The 24685-nt window shown below is 39.8% G+C and overlaps 1 protein-coding gene across 1 annotated transcript in view; it reads right to left on the reverse strand.

The window, feature by feature from the left end:
* RP2 (RP2 activator of ARL3 GTPase) overlaps positions 1 to 24346 on the reverse strand; it is a 51051-nt gene extending 26705 nt beyond the window's left edge. The window contains exons 1-2 of the mRNA XM_059385461.1: positions 24048 to 24346; positions 4470 to 5135 (exon numbers count right to left, since the gene is read on the reverse strand). Of these exons, the coding sequence (XP_059241444.1) occupies positions 4470 to 5135; positions 24048 to 24149 (768 nt within the window). The 5' untranslated portion in view covers positions 24150 to 24346. The remainder of the gene's footprint in view (positions 1 to 4469; positions 5136 to 24047) is intronic.
* Between the last annotated feature and the right edge of the window lie 339 nt (positions 24347 to 24685).

The following is a 24685-nucleotide window of genomic DNA, read 5'->3' on the forward strand; positions in this document are numbered from 1 at the left end:
GGAAAATAAAATTTCATTTAGAGTTTAAAATGAACTTCTGAGATTAAAACAGTATTTTTTTTCTAGTATTTTTCTGTATACAATGAGACGCAGCATGCTGATTTTTGTTTGAATCATCCCTCTAATTCAAGGCTTTTGCTCTGACAAGTTTTCACATACACAAGATTTTTCCAGAAGGGTGGTTCTGGGTAAGAATTAGTGTGCACTGCCTAGTTTGTTTGTCCAACGAGAAGAGAATGGTTAAGGAGGTAAACTAGGGGACATTTATCACGTGATGAAATAGCACAGTTCATTAAACATAACAAATAATACAATGGGGAAAAGCTTACATAATAATTTTGAAAAGCATGATACAAATATATATAGTATAGCCCAATAGTCATAGTCCATATTTATGAAGCCCTGCTGTGCGCCACGCAGTTTTATGCACTTAACGTGGATAGCACATTTAACCCTCTCATGAGGTAGTTACTATTATTACCCTCATTTTACAGGTGAGAAAATGAAGGCACAGAGTGGTAAAGAAACTCAGTCAAGGTCAGACAACTATCAAGTAACAGAACTGTGACTGGAACCCAGTTAATCTGATAATAGACAAAATAAATGAAAGAGTATTCCTAAAAAGACTTTTCAAGATATACTATGTTATGGAGGATTTTTTTTTTGTTATGGAGGATTTTTAAACACTTCTATTCTTTATTTCTACAATTCTGTATGATAAGTATACATTAATTTTTAAAATAATGATGAAAGTCATTTTTAAAAATGCGAAGTATTCAACCACTTGATTTTTTTTTTAGCACACCTATTGGATTTTTACGTATAACCATGACAGACTATGGACTCTGGGAAACAAACTGAGGGTTTTAGAGGGGAGGGGGGAGGGGGTGGGGAATGGGTGAGCCGGGTGATTGGTATTAAGGAGGGCACGGATTGCATGGAGTGCGGGGTGTTCCATGCAAACAATGCATCAGGGAACAAGACATCAAAAACTAATGATGGACTGTATAGTGACTAACATAACACAATACAAAATAAATGAATAAAAGTAACAAACATATAGGCTCAACACAGAGCACCTGAAAAATGAAAAAACAGAAACAAATATGAACCAAGGTGCTACCACTCAAAGGTGCCACTGCCATTTGGTTATATGTCCTTTTACCCTCCCAGTTGTCTTTTTCCCCCACTACAGAAATAACAAATGTTCATTGTAAAATCCATATAACCACAAAAAGAAAAGAAAATCCTGCTCTTAATCCAACTCCTAAGAATAACCACAACTGCTAACATTTTAGTATATATATCTTTCCAGACTTAGATCTCGTAAAAAAAAAATTTGGATACTTATATAATATTCTAAAAATTTCACTTACTTGACTGTGAATATTTCCCAGCTATTCCACTATAAAATTATTTTTAATGGCTGATAGTATTTCGTCCAATCAGCTACGTTATCCCATACCATTCCTTCAAATTGGATTCAAACTCAAATCCTTTCTCAGAGGCCTCAGTGCTGCCTCAGAAAAAAGAAACATACGTACAAAGGTAGCAAAAAATTGCATGGACATCCACTGCCAGGTGATGACTATGAAGTTACTTAAAATATCAGAAATAATCCTTTACCTGTTTCTAATTTTCTAGATGGCTCACTACCTCTGATTTTATAGTTAGACACATAAACTGACAAAAGGTGATTAATTCAGAATACGGTTACCTAAAAACAAATACTGAATTATAAAACTTGATCGATTTTGATATCTCACTGCAGCTATCTGGAGACTCCTTTTTCATGGAAATTCTTCTACTTCTAAAGACTTGAAAATAGCGGTAACTACCCAACTTAAATTATGCAATATGTTACTTCCGACCAATTCAAACTACTTTTACTCTAATTTATCCTGTGCATATCTGTGATGTAGCTAAGAGGAAGCAAGAAATCTGATTTTCAGGAGAGAAAACTGAGGCCCAGTAACTTCTCTTGATTCCCTTTGGACTGTGTTTTCTGCTTTATCCAGCTTTTCCAGACTTCCTACCTAAAAACTATTATGATACATTTAGTTTATAAAAACAATGGGAAACAAAATTCTATGATACTCCTAGGGTTTAACAAAACCAGAGTCAGCAATCACAGTTCCAGTCGAAGCTGTCTTAAGGTATTCAGGTTGTGATATGAGAAAGACTTGAGTTTTGGGTGGGGTTTTCTTTCTTTTTTTTTTCCCACTTCAGTATTAAATAGCTCCTATGCATCTTTTCCTGGGAACGTGAGCTTCATTTTTTTGAAAACACAGGTAAGCTCTCCTTTAATATGTGTGTAAGAGAGTGATCTTTTAGCATGTTTTGATACCCTCTTCATGTGCACTTGCATTTTCTTCTTTTTGTTCTCTGTCATTCCTGCTCCCCCAGGCCCTCATCAACCTTCCTTTCCCATTGAGGCAGATTAGCATCATGCTTAAGGGCTCAGACTGTGGTTTAAAGCCAGACTGCCTGGATTTAAATCATGGCTCTGCTGTTTACGCTGAGTGACCTTTCGCAAATTGCTTACTCTCTCCGTGGCTCATTTTCCTCTGTAAAAAGGGGAATAAATGCACCTACTGCATAGGTTCTTCTAAATTGAGTTACTTCATTTAAATCCCTTATAAGAATGCCTGGTACACAGTTAACACTACGTAAGTGTTAGCTATTACTATTGCTGTCATTACATTTTTGTTATACAATGTCTTGTAATCCGGAAGGACGTCTAAAGACCATCATTCTTCCTGCTCATGTTGCTTTTAAGTGCACACAACGCTGCCATTTCACGCATCAGACACCAAAAATTAAAAGGTTAAGAACATGTGATGACCCACAAAGAAAGAGTGCTCATTTTGATGCCTTTTTAAAACATTTAAACATGTTATATACTCTTTATGTCCACTTCTCAATTCCTACCAAAAAGGAGTTTAACCTGAATAATTATATCACCTGAATACTGTACATAGATTTTTTTCTAAGTCACCATGATGTAAAATGAAAATGCTGACCTTTCAGATGTTGGATTAACATGTGATTAGATAGCTCAAAGGCCAGAAGTGCTTTTTCTATATCTTACCAATGTGTTCAGCAGATTAGCATGAACAACAACAACAAAAATACCACAGTCTTCAAATTATACTTTGGCTTCTGTTGTTTTGAAAACTAGACTTCAGATATACTTTGTAGATTTCAGACATGGGTTTTCGACATTGTAGGATATATAGCTACAGAGAGGAGATCATTTTTAGTTTTTTCTCCCCCTATAATCTTCCTTTGGCAGAACAGTTACAATTTTTTAAAAAATCCATTCAAAAGGAGATGTGAGGAGTTTTCCATTCACTTTTTCATTTCTGGAAGCCTGACTTTCTTTTTTTCTTTTTTTTTTTATTGTGTTATGTTAGCCACCATAGTTTTTTGATGCAGTGTTCCAAGATTCATTGTTTATGCACCACACCCAGTGCTCCATGCAATCCTTGCCCTCCTTAATACCCACCACTGGGGTTACCCATCCCCCCCACTCCCCTCTAAAACCCCCATTTTGTTCCTCAGAGTCCACAGGCTACTCCTTCTGAAGAACATCTGATTAATGGGTGACCAATACATCCCACCACCGCCTCCCCACTGGAGTGCCCGCCAACATAGGAACTGGTGCTTCTGGAATGCCTCATCTCTATGTCCCCAGTTATTTTTCCAGTGGAAGCTGCTTCTGCTAGAAGAACTCTTCTCTAGTCCCAAACTCACCGAGTCCCTGCTCCTGAGTCCACCACCTCTGCTATTCCAGCTCCCACCTCATTCTTACGCACCAATCTCCCCTTCACGTAGCAACAGAGCAAAGGGAAATACTGCGGAGGGGGATCTCACAGTTGCCCCAGTGGCCGAAAGCTGCACTCCTAAATGTCTTTCCCACTGCCCTCCAACCAATTAAAACTCCAAATAAGTATTCCCAACTAAATAAGCTCATGCTTTACTGTGCAATACTACTTTTGTAAGCTTCCTTGGAAATCACTCATTAGAAAGAATGGAAGTTCTCTGAGGGCAGAGAATTTTGCCCATGTATCTCCATCTCCAGCATATACCCTAGGTCATCAGCTTTAAGTTGCCATCACTTTTAAGACACATTTCGGATGAGCAAAAATGTGCAAAACAAATGTGCATCCTACAGTCGATGAAATATGGCAACAGAAGTAACTCTTCACATAGTAAGTGCTTAATAAACGCTTACTGACTTATATTTTTTGAAGTTTCTGTGGGAAAATCTTTTGAGGGCCAAACAATTAGCTTACAGATATATCTGCAGGGGGCAAGGGACTAGAACTTGAGGATTGCCTATATTCCTAATAGCCAATTGTGAATTGTGAATAGCCAATTGCCAATTGTGAAAAGAACAGAAGTTCTCCAGACAATGATGTGTTCCTATCTGTGTGTGTGTCTGTCTCTCTTCTCTCTCTCCTTACCTCATCAATTAGTTTTCTGGCATTTGCGATAGTGTAATCACCAGCAAATAATACCACTAAGCATGACTCATCACTGCTCTTCTGCCTCTGACCCCGAGATACCGGAACGATACTTCTATTGGCTTCTGTGGAAACGCGGACAGCTTTGAGCTCTTCGGTAGTAGGCAGAGGAACATGGTCTTGAACTACAGCATCCTCAGGAAGAAGGCTCCAGTTGAGCTCTCCTGACACGGGTGTAAAGTCATGAATGTTGCTCCAGGTATTATTGAAGATACTCAGCCCCGCATCCTTGAACTGGAACGCTAACTCGGGGTAGTACCATTGGAAGCAGCCAAACTTGATGTTTGTGGAAGACTCAATGATGGGTTGAGTGGCACAGCACAGAAAGACTTCCAGCTTTCTACAATCCCGCACACGAAACTGTTGGCAGGCTAGCGTACACTTGCAATCTCTGCAATTCCGAAAAAACACACTGCCTTTCACAGGTCCCAGAAAAATCACACAATTAGTACAGTCATCGATAGTAATCGTAGCAGAGTGATCAAAGATATAGATGTTACAGTTCTCACAGTCTTGAATGAGAAACTGTTGTCCTGCCACTTGGCCAGGTAGGCGACCTACTGTTTCATCCTTCAGGCCACTGAACATGTAGTCTTTTGGATCAACCTGCAGGGACAAAACACAGGCCTTGAGTATTACTAACATCATTCAACAACTATTAGTCAAGTGTCTACTGGGTACCAGGCCCAATTCTTGGTGCTAAAATAATAAGTTCCTACTCTCACCGACTTTGCAACATAGTAAGAAAATGAAAAGCACAAATTATTTCTTCCAGTAGTTAAGAAGAATGCGGGCAGGGAAAGGGAGAGGAAACTGTGATAAAGAAAGGCTCAAGGACGTATCAACCAAACAATGTGTGGACATTGTGTGGATCCTGTTTCAACACACCAACTATAGAAACACATTTTTGAAACAGTTGGGGACATTCTCACGCACACAACATTTTGGATGATATTAAGGAATATTTCAGCTCGGACCCTTTTTCTGATGTTTCACTTTTTAAAATTTCTTAATTCAAGTATAATTAACATTACAGTTTTATATTAGTTTCAGGTGTACAGTGTAGGGATTTAGTAATTCCATACATCACCTGGTGCTCATCACAAGTGCCCTCCTTAATCCCCGTCACCTATTTCACCCATCCCCCTACCTACCTCCAGTTTGTTCTCTATATTTAAGTGTCCAGTCTTCTGACTGCCTTTTTCCTTTGTTCATTTGTGTTGCTTCTTAAATTCTACGAGTGAAAAATTTTAAACCTTCTGAAATTGGAAATACACCCAGATTGAAATATATTTCTTTATCCTTCAATAAACGGATGTGTGGGTCTTGGTTTCTAAGCCCCGACTGATTTCTGCAATATGCTACAGAAAATGGAAGAACCTGAAGGCACAAGAATTACTATATGGCATAACTCCCATCTGCAAATTTGATTTGAATATTTATTAAGCTTTTCCTACAAGGCAATTCTTCAAATGCCACCATTCCCAACCTTAGATATTCTAAACTAAAGCACACATAACCTTTTAAACACTATGCCTGTAATTTGTCACATTATATATTTTAAAATTCTAACTGACCTCTAAGAGTCACAGAAAGGCCGTTTTAATTTTTCCAAATTAGTCTACTTGCACTGTTCTACCTCTTTGCAAATACTATATTTCATATAAAACTATTTGTGTGCCAGAAACAGACTCCCATATAGTAGGTAAATTTTTGATTACTCACAAAGGATAATTTATGCATCCCAACCATCACTAACTTAAAGTGGCTTATTCAGTAATGTACAATAAATGTTGTACTTAACCAGTTTTACATAATGTACTAGAAGGAGTACTGGTCTGTAGCATGAAGCGATAAAAGAGGCACTTTGTTTCCCAGTCTTAATTCTGTCACCTATGAGCAACATGATCTTGGAAAGGCAATTGAACTTTCCAGATCTTCAGTCATTCAACCAACATCTGAACACCCAATATGAGCCAGATAATCTCTCAGGCACTAACGTGAGTATGACCAGCTTTTCCCATAAAAAAGTAAACACTAACCTAAACAGATGATTTAAAAACAACTCGGCTGTATAATGCAAGATGCCTAGAATATTCTGGAAACAAAGAGGAAGGAAACCTGGGGTGGAGGAGGTAGGGTGTAAGAATTTACTAACAAAGTGAGAATGAACCAGCTGGAGTTCACCACATAAAACAGGTAGGAGTAAAAGATCCTCTTTTTCCACACCAGGCAAAAGTGAAAGAATTAACAAAATAAAACTCTTCAGAGAACATGAGGAAAACCAAACTTGGTTTGGTGTTTACCAGTGATACTAGAATGGGAGCAGATGAAGCTAGAGAGATAGGCAGGGGCCATATTACAAAGCCTGGAAGTTATCCGTGGGCAATAGGGTACCACAGGAGGGTTTTAAATAAGAGAAATTTACATTTCAGGAAGTTTACTCTGTAAGAATAAGGAGGTGGGCATGGATCTGAGACTCTTGCTGTCAGCAGTGGCTAGAAGAGTAAGATGGGATAAATTTGAGAAATACTGAGGAAGTAGAATCCATCAATTCGGTAATTCAACAGCTGTTGGCAGAAGGGTGGGTCCAAAATGATTCTTAGTTCTCTCGTCAGTGTTTTCCGACTGTTTTGGACTATAACGTGCATTAGCAGATTCTTCAACACAGCCCAGTACCACTACTGGTGAGTATTTTTGCACATGTACACACACCAAAGAAATGAAAGCTTCACGAATAACATTTACCCTGATTTTGTGGCAAGCCCCCCAGCACACACAAAATTTTCTATTATGCCCTGAAGGGTTTGAAAAAACACTACTCTGATTTATATGATTGGATGTTAGAGCGCCATACCTCAGAAAAAGTGAAAAATACAGGGGGCAGCACAGGTTTAATGTGGAAAGTATTATTCAAGCAATTGTTTCTAGGATTTTACAGTGATGCATGTATATAAAGGTACTGGGGCGCCTGGGTGCCTCAGTCAGTTGGGCAACCCTTGGTTTCGGCTCAGGTCGTGATCTCATGGGTTGTGAGATTGTGCACCGTGTCAGGCTCCGCACGTGTGGAGTCTGCTTGAAGATTTTCTCCCTCTGACCATCCCCTCAAATAAATGAACATACCTTAAAAAAAAAAAGTACAGTATTCCAGTTTGGTCTCTAAAAAGAAACCCAATCAGCATAGTTGCTGGTTCTCTATTGCCTAAGCTCAACCCCAAAGGGACCATGTAAGGAAAACACCAAGAAAAGGGGAAACTATGAGAAGTCCCTGTGGGGGCGTGTGGGAGGATAAAACAAAAAAGGAACCTCTGGGATTTCTGCTCTTGCTTCTCCCCCACCCTAAATCTTGAGACAACTGTGCTTCTCCCACAACTGCTGGGACTCAGATCTCTGGTCCAGACTTCCTTTGAGTAAATTTAGGGCAGGACAGAAACCTTGTGCTGGTGAAGAGGTGGGAAAAAACAGGGGGGACTAACTCTGACAGTTGCTCTGGACTTCTCCAAACCCTTGTAACTGGCGGATTAAAATCTAAGCAGTATCTTCTAATGCTGCTTCTCCCAACTACTAATTGGTCAAGTAGACCAAAAAAATTAACAAAATACAGAAGCACTGAACCACACAATGAGAACAAGCTTAAGTTCTGCATCCAGGAAGTAGAGTGCACTCACAATTTTCTTAAGGACACCCTAAAGCTTTTTAAAAAATCATATAGTAGATCCTAAGGCCTAAACAAATTTTAAATAATAGGTAACATACAGACCATGATATGAGACTAACATGTAATTAGGTTAAAAGTTAATAACAAAGGACACTTTTAAAAATTCTTGCCTACTTGAACATTTTAAAAACACACTGCTAAATAACTCATGGGTTAAAGAAGAAATCATAATCAAATCTAAAAATACTTGAATTAAATGTTAAGGCACCACATTTGGGATGCAGCAAAGACAGTGCTTTGAAGGAAATCTCTAACCTTAAATAGCTATAGTAAAAACACTCAAAATCAGTTAAATGTCCATCTTAAGAAATTAGACAATAAACAATAAACCTGCAGAAAGTAGGAGAAAAAAGATAAATAGTAGAAATGAGTAACTTAAGTATTAAATATATAAAACAAAACATCAGCAAAGCTAAAAATATGCTTTGGGGGGCAAAAAAGAGGCAAACTTCTGGCAAGAATGACCAGGGAAAGAAGAACAAAACACGAACAGTATGAATAAAAAGGGGGATATTACCATAAATAGAGGTTAAAGGAGAATAGTATCAGTAACCATATACCAACAAGTTTTAAGAGATTTTGTCTATGAAATGAACAAATCTCTTAAAAAAATAACTTAAAAAAAAAAAAACACAACTCACTCCAGAGGAAGTTAAATGCTTAAATAAAATGCTATTACTACTAAAGAAATACAACCAGTGGGCTAAGTGTTCCCACAAAGAAAACACCAGGCCCAGATGGTTTTATAAGCAGATTCCAATTTTATTTATCCCAGGTTCATGCAAACCCATAAAGGCAATAGAAGAAGAAGGAACAGTCCTAACTCATGCTATTAGCCTGTCTGGCTAGACCCTAGTAAGAAAAACAAAGACATAACGAAAGAAGATTTTAGGTTCATTTCACCCACATCTATAGATAGGGGAAAGAAAAAAAAAAACCCTGCAAATTAAATCAATCCTATAAAAAGAGAAAGCACCACAACCAAGTTGAGTGCAAATGGTTCAGTATTAGAAAATCTTTCAGTGTAAGTCACTATTATGTGATAACAGCTTACATTTTACTCCTAAGTCCTATTGATCTCCTATGGGAATTTGTTCTTCAGTAAACTGGAAGCACTTGCTGTGACCTATGTCCTCCAATTCCCCTTTGCCCAGATGGCCTTCCTTCTCCTAGTTCTTGTCCACCTGTCAAACTTCTGTGAAGCTTTCCAGTTTCCTCAATCAGAAGCCTGCTCTCCCTTTTCAGAGTACCTATATTACATTAAATACCAGTGTCCGTCCCTTCCTGTAACCAATCTATTTAAAACTGAAACACCTCCTCCAATACTACCTCTTTACCCTTCTTTATTTTTCTCCAAAGCACTTAGCTTCCTTTTAATGCACTATGGATGCATCATATTTATCGTCTTTATTCTACCAATCCTCCATTATGGATGTAAGCTCCATGAAGAAAAGGATTATCTGTTTTACCCACCCATTTCCCCCGAACCCAGAACAGTGCCTGGCAGCCAGAGGCACTCCACACACCAATAGTGAATCCATTTTAACTACTTAATCTTGATTACCTCAGCGTGTGTAATCTAAGGTAGGTGGTCCCCACGTGTCTCTTTAATAAACAAACGTGAAGAGTTAACTAGGTTTGGTCATCACACACTTCTCCACTGCCCATTCTCCAGAAGAGAGACCCTGATAATGATCAAGAACAACATGATATTCTCAGGGACATTCAGTCAGGTCACTGATCGAGTTGGCCAACTTCTAAGTAGAAAGATAATTACACAGAAGGAGGTGGAGGCACTCTTAATATCAGGGCTGGGGTTCTCCTTTTTACATTCTCTTCTCTCCCATACCTGTGGTAAAAGCAAGCTGCAGCTGCCTTCCACTTGGAAGAGCCAGTGAAGGGAATGGGAATGTGGGCATGGAGCAGGCTAATGGGATCTGGATCTAATCCAGGCCTTAAAGTGGAGAAAAGGGAACATCCGAGAGTTCTGCTTTAGGCCTTATGGAGCGTAAGAACATTGTCTGGTCTTCTTCAGCCTGTCACCTTGGCACCAGTCCACCCCCCACAGTGGGGCTGAGAAGATCAAGAGCACCAGGATTAGGTGTAGGCAAAAGGGGCCCAGGAGTTGGCCTGTCTCTACCAAAGCCTCAAACCCACTGGGCAAGTAGAATCTTCAAGGTTCAGCTTATGGTTTATCTTACTGTACCAGACACTCCTTAAAACTCTGATGTAAAACTTTGTGTGTATTCTCCTGGGGAATTAATTTAGGGTTCAAGATTCTGGCCAAATCATCTTTGCTTGAGATATGGATAACAAGTTCAAACATTTGCAAGCACATTTATCTGAGAGTTAAGTAGGGAACAAACCAGTGTTTGGATAAAAATTTAAAAAAAATAATGAAACAGTAGGGGCGCCTGGGTGGCTGAGCTGGTTAAGCATCTGCCTTTGGCTCAGGTCTTGATCTTGGGGTCCTGGGATCCGCAGATCAGGCTCCTGGCTCAGTGAGGAGTCTGCTCTGCTTTTCTCATTCTCTCTGCCGCCACCCCCATGTGTGCTCTTTCAAATAAGTAAAATTAAAAAAAAAAAACAGTTAATACCTGTTACTTAAAGGAATTTAGTGAATTTGTTTTGCATGGAAATGATACATAAGATGTATAGCATTTGAGAAATTTCAACTAGGTTGTTTATAATACAATTAGTACTCTATCAGAAGTTGCAGTTAAGACTTGTTGCAAATGCTGAAATAATAGCCACTTTTACCTTCGAAATCACTGAGCTGCTACCTGAGTCGGCACCTTAAGTGTTATGTACGGAATACCTATAGCTTCTCCAAATTCAAACGCTGAAGCCCTAGCCCAGGAAGTGATGGTACTGGGGTACTGGGGAGTTAGTCCGCTCAGGTTTAAAAGAAGTCACAAGGGCAGGGCCTCATGATGAGATTAGTGCTCTTAGAAGAAAAGACCTCCCTCTCTTCCTCCCTCTTTCTCATCTCCCTCCCTCCCTGCGCACACAATAGAGGAAAGGCCGTTGAATGCAGCAGAATATGAGCCAGAGAGCAGGCCCTCACCAGTGAGAACTGCAGAACTCTGGGCACATTACAATTCTGTCCAAATCCCTGCTGTAAGAGACTTGACCAAACTCCAGCATGGCTTCTAGCAGCACAAGCCATGTCTCTAGAAGGACTCTACCCCCCTACCCCTGGGGGGTAAAATTTTCCTGCCAGGGAAATTTACTATGTGTTCTAGCTAATACCAGATAATAGGCCCCTGACCTTCCTTTCTTAGAGCATTGATTAAAAAGGGCTCCACAGTTGTGAATATGTAAATCTTAAAACACAGAAATATCTTTTCCAAGGACCTGAGAGTCATTCCTTTGAAATATAACTACCAGGAAGGACAGGGCCTCTGTCTACCAGTCTCTGTGGGAGGATAGAATTCTAACTTTGATAACTGTGAGTGAACAAACACAGCTGGTGTAATCACATTTACACTGACCAACTTTGTAATTTTCACTACTCTGAGTCTCCCTGCTCCCTCATTTTCCTGATAAAATTGCTGAAATCACCTCTCCACAAACTGGAACGCAGCTCAGCTCTGTCCCCTACTGTCAGCAGTTACTGAATAAAATCTCTTTTCAATGCTTTAACTAATGTCCAGCAGTATTTACCTTTGACACCAGATGCTCCATCTGCTAGTACCTTGATCTTGGACTTCTCAAGTCTCTAGAACCATCTAATAAATAAATGTCTGCTGTTTAAGCCACCTAGTCTATGCTATTTTGTTATGGCAGCCTGAGACAGACTAAGAATGGTTGCCACAACAAAATAACAGACCAGATGGCTTAAACAACAGAAATTTATGTCTCTCAGTCTGGAGGCTGCGAAGTCAAAGATTAAGGTGCCATCACAGTTGGTTTCCTGTGAGACCTCTCTCTCTGGCTGGCAGACAGCAAACAGCTGCCTTCTCCCTTATATCCTCCTCACATGGCCTTCCCTGGTGAGTGCAGGGCAAGCTCTCTGCTGTCACCTCTCATAAGGACACTAATCCTATCAGATAAGGACCCCAACCTATGATCTCCTTTAACCGTAATTACTTCCTTGGAGGCCCCATCTCCAAACACAGCCACACAGAGAGTTAGGGCTCCAACATGGGAATTTTGGAGGGACACAAATACTCAGGCTTTAACAACTGCCAATGATGACAAGTTAAATGTAATTTTACTATTCTTCTAAGTACTTTATCTGGACACCTCAGTTCTTCTAGTTATGGGGAGAAATTCATGCTATAGTTAAAGATCCTCTAAGCAAAAGAGTTCTAAAGTATAAAATTATTTGGACTGTCAATGCGGTCTACAAAGGAGAAATTTAGGATTTATGTTGCTGTACTTTCTCAACAAATCCTGAAAGTTCTTCAAAACAAAAAGTAATAATAAATAATCTGAAGCTTAGTACCATAGTCATTTTGCAAGAGTTACTAGTTCTCAAGTAAAATGCCCCAAATCACAAACATGGAAAGGTCATATTCCAAGCTACCTTTTCACGAGAGCCACTTATGAAGTGAGCTTAGTTTAGGCTGTATTTCTTACTATAATCCATAAAAGACAGTAGATACACTTTCAGAATCAAAGAAAACACTTCAACAGCTGCAATTCACCTGAGACAGCTAATAAACTAAGTTAAGCAGTATTTTCCTAACAGAAAATGAAAGTAAACATCTTATTGTTTTACTGAGTAGCAATCCGAATTTTCCATTAAAATTCATCTCCACGGGTAAACTTCCATAATGATAATCTGAGATGAAATGATGAATTTGTCAATTTCAGTGGAAAGCCTGTCTGCAAAGAAGTCCAACATAAAGATCTGGAGTGTAAGAAGCACTGTTATAGGTATGAGATACCATTCTCACTGCTTTATAATCATTCACTCAGTATCACAAAAACCCCGGGACATGATGGGTTTTAGTTGATTGAGCACCTGACTCCTGATTTCAGCTCAGGTCATGATCTCAAGGTGGCGAGATCCAGGGCAATGGGCTCCGCCCGCTCCTTCCCCCTTTGCCGCTCCATCCTCCCAGCACACAGACGCTCTCTCTCTCTCAAATAAATAAAGAACATCTCTTTAAAAATACTCATAAAAATCCCCGTAAGAGTTGTGTACTATTATTTCTGTTTTACAGATGAGAAAATTTAGCTATTCAGAGGCTAAATGACTTGCCCTAAGTTACACAGTTAGTAAGTGCTTGAGCTCAGTCTCAGACCTAGGCAGTCTGGCTCCTAAGTATATTTTCTCGGTTGCTTCTTCACATTTAACCATATTCAAACAGAAACCAATGTTTACTGGCACTTAAATCAATGGAACAGAGTAGAGAGTTCAAAAATAGACTTATGTTACATTGGCAAAGGTGCAAAGGCAATTCAATACAGAAAGGATAGTCTTTTCAACAAATGTTATTGGAACAACTGGAAATCTGTATGTAAAAAAAGAAAAAGAATCTCTCATATTTTGCACCATATATAGCAATTAACTCAAAATGGATCACAGAACCCAACTGTAAAACCAAAACTCTACAACTTCTAGAAGAAAGCAGAGGAGAAAATTGTTGTAATCTTGGTTAGGCAAAGATTTTCTAGATGTGAAACCAAAAACACAATCCACAAAAGAAAAAATTGAAAACTGGAGTTTTATCAAAATAGAAAATTTTGGGGGGTGCCCGGGTGCCTCAGTCATTAAGCATCTGCCTTCAGCTCAGGTCATGATCCCAGGATCCTGGGATCGAGCCCCACATTGGGCTCCCTGCTCAGCAGGAAGCCTGCTTCTCCCTCTCCCACTCTCCCTGCTTGTGTTCCCTCTCTTGCTGTGTCTCTCTGTAAAATAAATAAATAAAATCATTTTTAAAAAAAGAAAATTTTTATTCTTCAAAAGACACTGTTAAAGAGAAGACAAACCATTAATTGGGGTAAAAATCTGCAAAACACACATATGACAAAGGATTTGTATCCAGGATATATTTAAAAAAAAGCCATTAAAAATGTCATTTAACATTTAAGAAAACAAACTAGTAAAAAAGGGGCAAAAGATTTTAATAAGCACTTCACCAAAGTAAATATATGGATGGCAAATAAGTACATGGAAAAATCCTCAACATCATTAGTCATCAGCGATATGCAAGTTAAACGACAATGGAATACCACTACATGCCTATTAGAATGCCTAAAATTAAAACAAAAACAAAAACAAAAACCTTGACCATACCAAGTGCTGGTGGCATAGCAACTGCCACCATAGCATCTCGTATGTTGCTTGTAAGAATGCAAACTGGCATAGCCACTTTGGAAAATAGTTTGGCAGTTTCTTATAAAGTTCAATATAAAATGTCCATGTGAGTCAGTAATCCCACTCCTAGGTATTCACCCAAATGAAGTGAAAAATTATGTTCACTCAAAAACTGCGTGCAAATGTTTATGGTAGCTTAATTCATCATTACCCAGACTGAAAACAACCCCAATGTTCCTCAACTGGTGAATGGATAAACAAACATGGTATACCCATATAATGCAATACTACTCAACAGTAAAAGGGAACTCCTGATACATGCAACAACATGGCTGAATTTTAAAATTATCATGCTAAGTGAAAGGAGGCAGACTCAAAAGGTTACACACTACATGATCCCACTTATATGACATTCTCAAAAGACAGAACTATAGGGATAAGGATGCCCGGCAGGTTTAGTTGGTAGAGGGTATAACTCTTGATCACCAGGTCAAGAGTTTGAGTCCCACGTGGGATGGTAGAGATTACTTAAATAAATAAAACTTTTTGAAAAAAGACAAAACTGTAAGGATAAAAAACTGATCAGAATAACTCAATCAAAGAAAGACAGCTATCATATGATTTCTCTGGTATGAGGGAATTTAAGAGGCAGAGCAGGGGTCATGGGGGTAGGGAAGGAAAAAATGAAACATGATGGGATAAATAAAAAAACTGATCAGAAGCTGGGGGCAAAGTTGACTATAAAAGGAACACAAGGAAATTTGGAGGTATGACGGAACTGTTCTATATCTCCATTGTGGTGATCAGTTACTCAACTACTTTCATTTGCCAAAACTCATAGCTGTACACTTTATTTTTTTTTTCCAGTGGAAAAAGTCCTTTATTTGACACTTTATTTTTTTAATTAAAATTTTTAAAAATTAATATATACTATACTATTAGCCCCAGGGGTACAGGTCTGTGAATCGCCAGGTTTACACACTTCACAGCACTCACCATAGCACACACCTTCCCCAGTGTCCATAACCCAACCACCCTCACCCTACCCCCTTCCCCCCGGCAACCCTCAGTTTGTTTTGTGAGATTAAGAGTCTCTTATGGTTTGTCTCCCTCCCAATCCCATCTTGTTTCATTTACTCTTTTCCTACCCCCCCCAAACCCCCAATGTTGCCTCTCAACTTCTTCATATCAGGGAGATCATATGATAATTGTCTTTCTCTGATTGATTTATTTCGCTAAGCATAATACCCTCTAGTTCCATCCACATCATTGCAAATGGCAAGATTTCATTTCTTTTGATGGCTGCATAGTATTCCATTGTGTATATATACCACCTCTTCTTTATCCATTCATCTGCTGATGGACATCTAGGTTCTTTCCATAGTTTAGCTATTGTGGACATTGCTGTTATAAACATTCGGGTGCACGTGCCCCTTCGGATCACTACATTTGTATCTTTAGGGTAAATACCCAGTAGTGCGATTGCTGGGTCATAGGGTAGCTCTATTTTCAACTTTTTGAGGAACCTCGATGCTTTTCATGAGCGTTTTCCAGAATGGTTGTACCAGCTTGCATTCCCACCAACAGTGTAGGAGGGTTTCCCTTTCTCCACATCCTCGCCAGCATCTGGCATTTCCTGACTTGTTAATTTTAACCATTCTGACTGGTATGAAGTGGTATCTCACTGAGGTTTTGATTTTCATAACTGTATATTTTAAAAGGGTAAATTTCACTGTATGTAAGTTATACTGCTTTTAAAATAAAATTACTTAAAATTTCAACATTGTGGGGCACCTGGGTGGCTCAGTGGGTTAAGCCTCTGCTTTTGGCTCAGGTCATGATCTTGGGGTCCTGGGATCAAGCCCTGCATTGGGCTCTCTGCTCAGCAGGGAGCCTGCTTCCCCCTCTCTCTCTGCCTGCCTCTCTGCCTACTTGTGATCTCTCTGTCAAATAAATAAATAAAATCTTTTAAAAATTTTTCAACATCGTTAAATCAGTTTTAGGACTACACAGTTACATAGCTGAAAGGTTATTTCATAAATGAAAGTGGCAGTGCCATGAAATTATAGAAATAACAATAGGGGCACCTGGGTGGCTCAGTGGGTTGAGCCTCTGCCTTCGGCTCAGGTCATGATCTCAGGGTCCTGGGATCGAGCCCCACATCAGACTCTCTGCTCAGCGGGGAGCCTGCTTCCCCCTCTCTCTGCCTACCTCTCTGCCTACTTGTGATCTCTGTTAAATAAATAAATAAAATCTTCTAAAAAAAAGAAATAATAATAAATACCAGTACCTTGATCTTACGTACACTGAGGACAAAGAAGGTGAAACACTGTATATTAGTTCACTGTGTTGCTAAATTCATAACCACAAAATAGAATTATGAAATTTTAGGTTTGAAAAGGATTTTCCATACCATCTAACCTAATCTTAACCTAATTTTACACCCTATCACATTCCCTTTCTTCACCCTGATTTGCCTGAATGCATCTAGCCATGCTTACCCTCCCTGCGCAGAGACGCTCAAAGAATTCGAGAACTGGAGTGGATGTTAAGAAATTGAGGGCTGGAAAAGCTAAAGGCCTTCCCCAATAAGGTATACTGGTGAATAGAATACAAATTAAAACCCCAGTCCCATATACTTTTCACTCTCTGTGCTTTTCCCCTTTACCAAAACTTTATGTAAGTGAAGAAATTTGAACCCTCTGCACACTCTTGGTAGAAATATAAAATGGTGCAGACACTTTAAAAAAGTTCAGCAGATATTCAAAAAGTTAAACATAGAATTACTATATGACTCAGGAATACCATGCCTAGGTATATTCCCAAGAGAAATATTATGTCCACATAAAAAATTGTACACAAATATTCATAGCAGCATTATTTGTAATGGCCAAAAAGTGAAAACAACCCAAATGTCCATCAATTGATGAATGGATAAATAAATTGGACAAGTAAAATTTATAAGTAAATATCTATTCTGTGGAATAGTATTCACTAATAAAAAGGAATACTGCACTGATGATTGTTACAATATGCATGACTCTCAAAGACATGCTAAGTGAAAAAAGCCAGTTAACAAAAGGCCAAATACTGTGTGATTCCATTTATATGAAATGTGTAAAATAGGCAAATCTGCAGAGATAGAAAGTAAAATTGTGGTTTCCCAAGGCTGGTGGGGGGGGGGGTGGAGAGGGAAGTGGGAAGAACTACTAATAGGTATGGGTTTCTTTTGTGGGGAATGAAAATGTTCTAAAATTTTAGTGATGGTATCATAACCCTGTGAACTTACTAAAACTACTGAACTATATACTTTAAGTGAGTAAACTGTATGGTAGATGTATGTCAATAAAGCTATTTTTTATATTAAAACTGTTCAATTTTATTAGTTTCATACTTCCATGTGCCTCAATTTTTCTTTTTATTTAATCACTTTAGGATGGTGTAAACATATGGGATTTATGCCTGGCTTCATGCTTATACAAATTCGAATAGTATTATAATAAAATAAGAGTCAAGCAGAAATCTGTATTAGTCTTTTATAGGTATCCATTCATTAATCACATATTTTCCCCCAGAGATCACATTTTTATTAATATTTCTATTTACATACACTGCAAGTATATCTGATTATAAAAATAAGGTGTGCTTCTTACCAAAACTTTAGATAATTTAGACATTTATTTCTAGTCCTTTTTAGGACACCAAGATACATTTTTCTGGTTTTCAAATTTTCATTCCAGTGTAGTTAACATACAATGTTATGTTTCAGGTGTACAATATAGTGATTCAGCAGTTCCATACGTTAGCCAGTGCTCACCAAGGTAAGTATATTCTTGATCCCCTTTACCTGTTTTACCCATGCCCGCCCACCCAACCTCCCCTCTGGTAACCACCAGTTTGTTCTTTACAGTTACAAGTCTGTTTTCTGGTTTGTCTTTTTTTTCCTTTGTTCATTTGTTTCTTAAACTCTACATAAGTGAAATCATATGCTATTTGTCTTTCTTTGACTGGCTTATTTCGTTTAGCATTATACTCTCTAGCTCCATCCATGTTTTTGCAAATGGCAAGATTTCATTTTTTCTGTGGCTGAGTATTATTCCATTACATGGACACCACATCTTCTTTATCCATTCATCTATTGATGGGACACTTGGGCTGCTTCCATAATTTGGCTATTGTGAATGATGCTGCAATAAACACGGGGGTGCAAATTAGTGTTTCGCATTTTTTGGGCAACTACCCAGTAGTGTGATTACGGATAGTGGGGTAGTTCCACTTTTTATTTTTTGAGGAGCTTCCACCTTGTATTCCACCCCAGTGCACGTTTCCACCAACAGCAACGGTGCAAGAGGATGCCTTATGCTCCACATCCTCGCCAACACTTGTTTCTTGAGTTTTTTATTTTAGCCATTCTGGCAGGTGTGAGGTGATATTTCATTGTATTTTTTTTAACGATTTATTTATTTATTTGAGAAAGAAAGACCACGCTCTCAAGCAGGGGGAGGAGCAAAGTGAGAGGGAGAGAATCTCAAGCAGACTCCCTGCTGAGTGCCAAGCCCAACATGGGGCTCTATCTCATGACACTGAGATCATGACCTGAGCCTGAAATCAAGACTCCTGAGGCTTAATGCACTGAGCCACCCAGGCACCCCTCACTGTGGTTTTAATCTGCACTTCCCTGATGATTAGTGATAAAGCTGTTCATAAAATGAATAAACAAAGAGCTACTTACCACCTTTAAAAAAGAAAGTAACCAAGTAACAACAACTTTATGTAAAAGATTTAAAAACCTGTAGACAAATTCTTTGATCCTCCTCCCATGGAGGAGGGCCACAAATGGGTGGGCATTTGTGACTACCTCAACCAAGAGAATGTGGCAAAGTAAGGTACATCACTTAAGAGGCTAGTTTGAAAAGCCATGCAGCTTCTCCTGGTCTCTCTTAGAGGACACCTGCCCTTGGAACCCAGCCATCATGCTGTGCAGAAGCTTAGACTGCATGAAGAGGCCACTGGCCCTCAGCCTAGCCAAACTCCAGGATCGACTTGCCAGCCAGCACTGCCATTAAGCCATATTGAAAGGAGATCCTTGGGCCCCCAGTCGAACTGCTGCATCTGATATGGCAGAGAGCCAACCTTGCTATACCCTACCCAAATTGCCAAGTTGTGAACAAAATAAATACTTGCCATTAGTCTAAGCCACTGAGTTTTAGAGAAGTTTGGTTTGGTAGGCAGCAATGGATACCTAGAATATGTACTTTACAGATTTAAAAGGCTAAAAACAGCATTTAGCCCCCTACTCAGAGCAGATACTTCTTTCTAATAAGTGGCCATCGAACCACTGTCTGAATCTTTTGACTAATGTGGATATCAGTTCCTCACAAAGCCATGCCTTCCACTGAGGAACAACACCAAGAATTATGATCTGCTTTTATAATAAGACCAGTTGTGTCCTGTCCAATCTCTGGTCTGAGTTCTATCTTCACAGGTGATTATTACTGTCTAACCCCCTTTTGTCAGGACAGTGCTTCACCCTGTAAAACAGTAGAGAAATCTTGGGCACGGTCGCATTTTATAGCCAAGAACCTGAAATGTATGAATGGACTGCTTTATCCAAAGTCATGAAACAGACACCAAATAAAATGCAGTTACTTGAATCTCTGGTATAAAGCTTTTGTTCAGTTTTATTTCTATCAAATATGAGACAAATGTAATGGATACATGATGTGTTGCCCATACTCAAATTCACAATTTTCATACTTATGCCATCATTGTTTAGAGGACTAATCCTCATTGCTATTACCTAGGAGAAGTAATGGTATGAATAACTGGAAAATGAAAACTACTTTTCTGTACCACTCATATTTTCCTTGTTTGCACTTAAATATTTCCTGTTTTAACTCAATAAAAGCAGTCAGCTCTTTAAGAGCAGGGATAATTTTTATAATTTTGAGTCTTCCTTGGTGTTTGAGTACCTATATATTGAATAATTTGCCTAGCCATGAGAGGCAGCATACAGATAAAAAGGATAAAAGCATTTCTTTCCAAGTAATTTAAAAATGGATGGAACTAGAGTAATACCCTCTATGCTAAATGAACTAAGTCAGAGAAAGACAAATACCAAATGGTTTCACTTATATGTGGAACTTAAGAAACAAAACAGATGAACACAGGGGAAGGGAAGGAAAAATAAAGTAAGGTAAAAATGGAGAGAGAGGTAAACCATAAGAGACTCTTGACAATAGTGAATGAACAGAGGGCTACTGGGGGGGAGGAGGGAGACGGGATGAGGTAATTGGGGAATGGGCATTAAGAAGGGCCCTTAATGGAATTAAGCACAGGGTGTTATATGCAACTGATGAATCACTAAATTCTACCCCTGACACTAATAACACACTATATGTTAGGACTTTTTAAAAAAGATTGTATTTATTTATTTGACACAGAGAGAGAGATCACAAGTAGGCAGGGGGGGGGGGAAGCAGGATCCCTGCTGAGCAGAGAGCCCGATGTGGGGCTCAATCCCAGGACCCTGAGATCATGACCTGAGCCGAAGGCAGAGGCTTAATCCACTGAGCCACCCAGGCACCCCATATGTTATGACGTTTTAAAAAATCTTACAATCTAAAAATATTTCTCATGCCAATGTAGTAGTTGTACAGTAAGCTTTTCACTTTTTCAAAGTTAGCAGCGATAGAACATAAGCTTCATATACTGTTGATGACAGTATATCAGTCGCCATGACAACACTTAGTCTCCAAACATTCTAATTGAGACAATTGCTCCTAGCTTCAGTCCCCCAAGACTGACCCAATTACACAACTCAAAACCCAAAGCCCAGAGGGTGCCTCTTGACAAAGATACTCTGATTACACAACCTAAGGAAAAATTTAAACACCACTTTTCCAAATTGCAAGGAAACTTTTCAGGCAATGGATTATGTTTTTAAGTTGAATGGTAATTATCTGATGTAAATTTAAAACATATCTCACTTACATTCTCTGGGCTGTATTTGCATTCTGTTCCTTTTAAGGTACAACTAAGATCTTTTAGGACCAAGCAAGACTGTGCTAAACTCAGTAGAAGTATCCCTGGACTAATACAGAGCATTCGTACACTAGCCTAAATTGGCCTCATGAGAGATGAAGAACTAGAAAAAATATCTTTAAAAATCATATAAAATGAGGCACCCTAGGGTATGCTCCTAATAATTCCAAAGGAAGGGATGCCTGGGTCACTCATTCGGTTAAGCGTCTGCCTCTGGCTCAGGTGATGATCCCAGGGTCCCACATCGGGCTCCTTGTTCAGCGGGGAGCCTGCTTCTCCCTCTGCCTGCTGTTCCCTCTGCTTGTGCTAGTGTTCTCTCTCTCTGACAAATCAAACCAAATCAAATCAAAGTAAAATAGAATACTCCTAAAGAAAAATCCCCAAAAGGAAAAGCAATGTTGGGTAATGTGGTACCTCCACGGTCTCAAAATGTAAACTAGTAATTCTCTTTCTCCAATGATCCAATAGATTTTTTTTAATTGGGTTGTTTTCAAAATATAATAATGTTCATTTAGTTAGAAAAATTCTGACTAGGTGAGTTGATCAATACTTTAACTTTTATTATGCACAGTATCAGAAGCATGAACTTATTTTACATACCCAGTAATATGTCTTACACCTCTACAACTACAGTACCTACTAGTATTCTCCAAAAATGTTCCCTGTAAGCTCAAAACTGTCTACAAATGAAAGTTTACTATATGCTCATATGTAAAAAGTTTAGAAGTTGGTAAAAGAAAAAAAAAATCACAGAATACATCCATGTAACTAAAAGGAGAAAGCGGAGCCTGGGTGGCTCTTGATTTTGGCTCAGGTCATGATCTTAAGCTGGTGGAAGAGCTCTGCATTGGCCTGTGCGCTCAGCCCAGAGTCTGCTCGTCCCTCTCCATCTCTTTATCTCAAATAAATAAATAAATAAATAAAATCTAAAAAAAATAAATACAAGGAGAAAGATTAACATGAGATTCTAACCAACCTGAACATTATGTTAATAAAGGTTAACTGTAAGACCATCTTTATGAAGTAATGAGTCAAAGGCAACTGAGACTACTCGAAATAAGTAAATAAATAAAAGCACTTTCGTTTTAGCCTATGGTTTCAAAACAAAAAGCTAAAGTAAAAATCAAATACACAAGCCTCTCTATGACAGAGAATTCAAGGTTAAAGAGTATTGTTAGAAATACTAAGGTTGAGGAAATCAATCTTTTAAAAACTGTCTGCCAAGTAACTTCGAATGATAGGTGCAATCTTCTATGACAGAGAGCATAGTTCTTTCCATTCTTATGCAGTAAAATGATGCTATCAAGTACAGATAAGAGAATTAATATACCATGCAACCCAAGAAAGATCTGAGAAACCGGGTAGAAAGATGCAGTTCAGAATTCTGCAAAAAGCTTCCCATTGCTTAAATCTGACACTTGGAGAACTGAGTTTCCATGAATAAATCATTCTGGCGACTGAAAATCATGCAGGAAGATCTATGAAATCATAACATGAATATGAACTTCACTATAAAGTATCCATGGGTCAATATATGTTGCATCAAGCAAGGAGGTAATTGTTCATAACGTTTATTTAAACATCCTTTTGCAGTCAAATGCTCTACCACTGAGCTATACCCCCTAAACATCCTTTTGTTTGGAAAAGAAAAGTAATTGCCAAACCTATCAAAGTATTTTACTAAGCACAAAATGCAGAACTATGAGGAAAGAGGAAACATTATGAAATTTATGACTAAGTGTGTTTTGTGCAACACTAGGGGACGTTTCAAAGCTGTCTCATTGCTGGCTATAATACAAAAGTGAAAAGAAGGGCGTTTTCATTCATTGAAAACAATAGCAAAATATTGCTTGGTTTATGCTGGTTATTTTCACCATACAGTCCTGACATTCGTGTCAAGACTGACTTTGATTTTCATTATTCCTTTTGGGTAACTGGAAGAGGAGGAAAAAGCAAAGCCATACGTTCAAGAGTCCACTTTGTTAACTGAGAAAATTCAGCAGTGGAATATACCATTAGGCACCAAAGAGATTTACCGGCTAGGGCAGACAAAAGAGAAAACAGTCACAGACGAACATGAGCTGCGAATAAAGATGAGAATCGGTCCCACGCGTAACTCGAGGACTGGACAAAACCCCGCTGGGCGCTGCGGGTGAAATGAGCAGATTTGAGATTCGGAGCATTCACGACCTCTTTCCCTGGAGTCCATCCTGGGACCGCAGGGAAAGCCCCCAGGGCTCTGACAATGAGCTCTAAGGCCCCCTGCACCGCTTCACAATTCCCCGTGACGCCCCCTCCAGCGGGGTATTGCACCGCACCCCAAAAAGTCACTCCCCCGGACTTCAACTACTCGCGTGGGAGAGGAGAGCGCACGCAAGAGAGCTGCAGCTGCTGGGTCGGCCCCCTCCGCGCTCCCGGGCCGTAAGGGACCCTCGCCGAGCGGCTCTGGAAGGGCTGAGACCAGGGGCCACCGGACTTTGGTTACCTTCTCGCGCTGGTCCCAGCTGTACTGCTTCGGCCGCCCCTCCCTGCCCTCGGGCTGCGACTCCTTCTCAGCCTTCCGCCTGTTGGAGAAGAAGCACCCCATGGTCCCGGACACTCCCCGCCGGCCCTCTCGTTCAGGTATCCCCTGGGAGTGTGGCGTGAACCCCGGGCGCCCGGGCCCCGTAGCTCTCCGGACACCGCCCAGCGAAACGGCCCAGCCGTCCCCAGCCCGGGTTAGCCCGCCAGGCCCAACACCCCTTCTCTTTTTTCCTCTCAGTCGCCCAGACGACCCATTACAGCCAATGACCATTCAGCGCCCAGTGAGCCAATCAAAGCCCCGAGAGCAGTCCTGCGCTGCCTATGAGGAGAGGTCGACGTACGCACACAACCAATCCACGCCCCGCTCCGGCGCCAGCCCCCAGTGGCGGGTCCTGGGGGCTCTGGCGCACGCACAGCCGACCCCGCCCCCTAGTCCGGCCCCGCCCCTCCGAGGACACCGTGGGGCTCTCTAGCTGCTCAGGGTCCGGCTTTGGCAGGCTTGTCTTTTTGCCCTTGGTTCTCAGTTACCAAGTTCTAGGCGCGGGAAGGCTCCCTAGTTGAACATTAAGCTTCAGTTTTATGATGCAAGTGGTGAGGGAA

Source organism: Mustela nigripes, chromosome X (assembly GCF_022355385.1).
Source record: "Mustela nigripes isolate SB6536 chromosome X, MUSNIG.SB6536, whole genome shotgun sequence".
NCBI classification, from domain to species: domain Eukaryota; kingdom Metazoa; phylum Chordata; class Mammalia; order Carnivora; family Mustelidae; genus Mustela; species Mustela nigripes.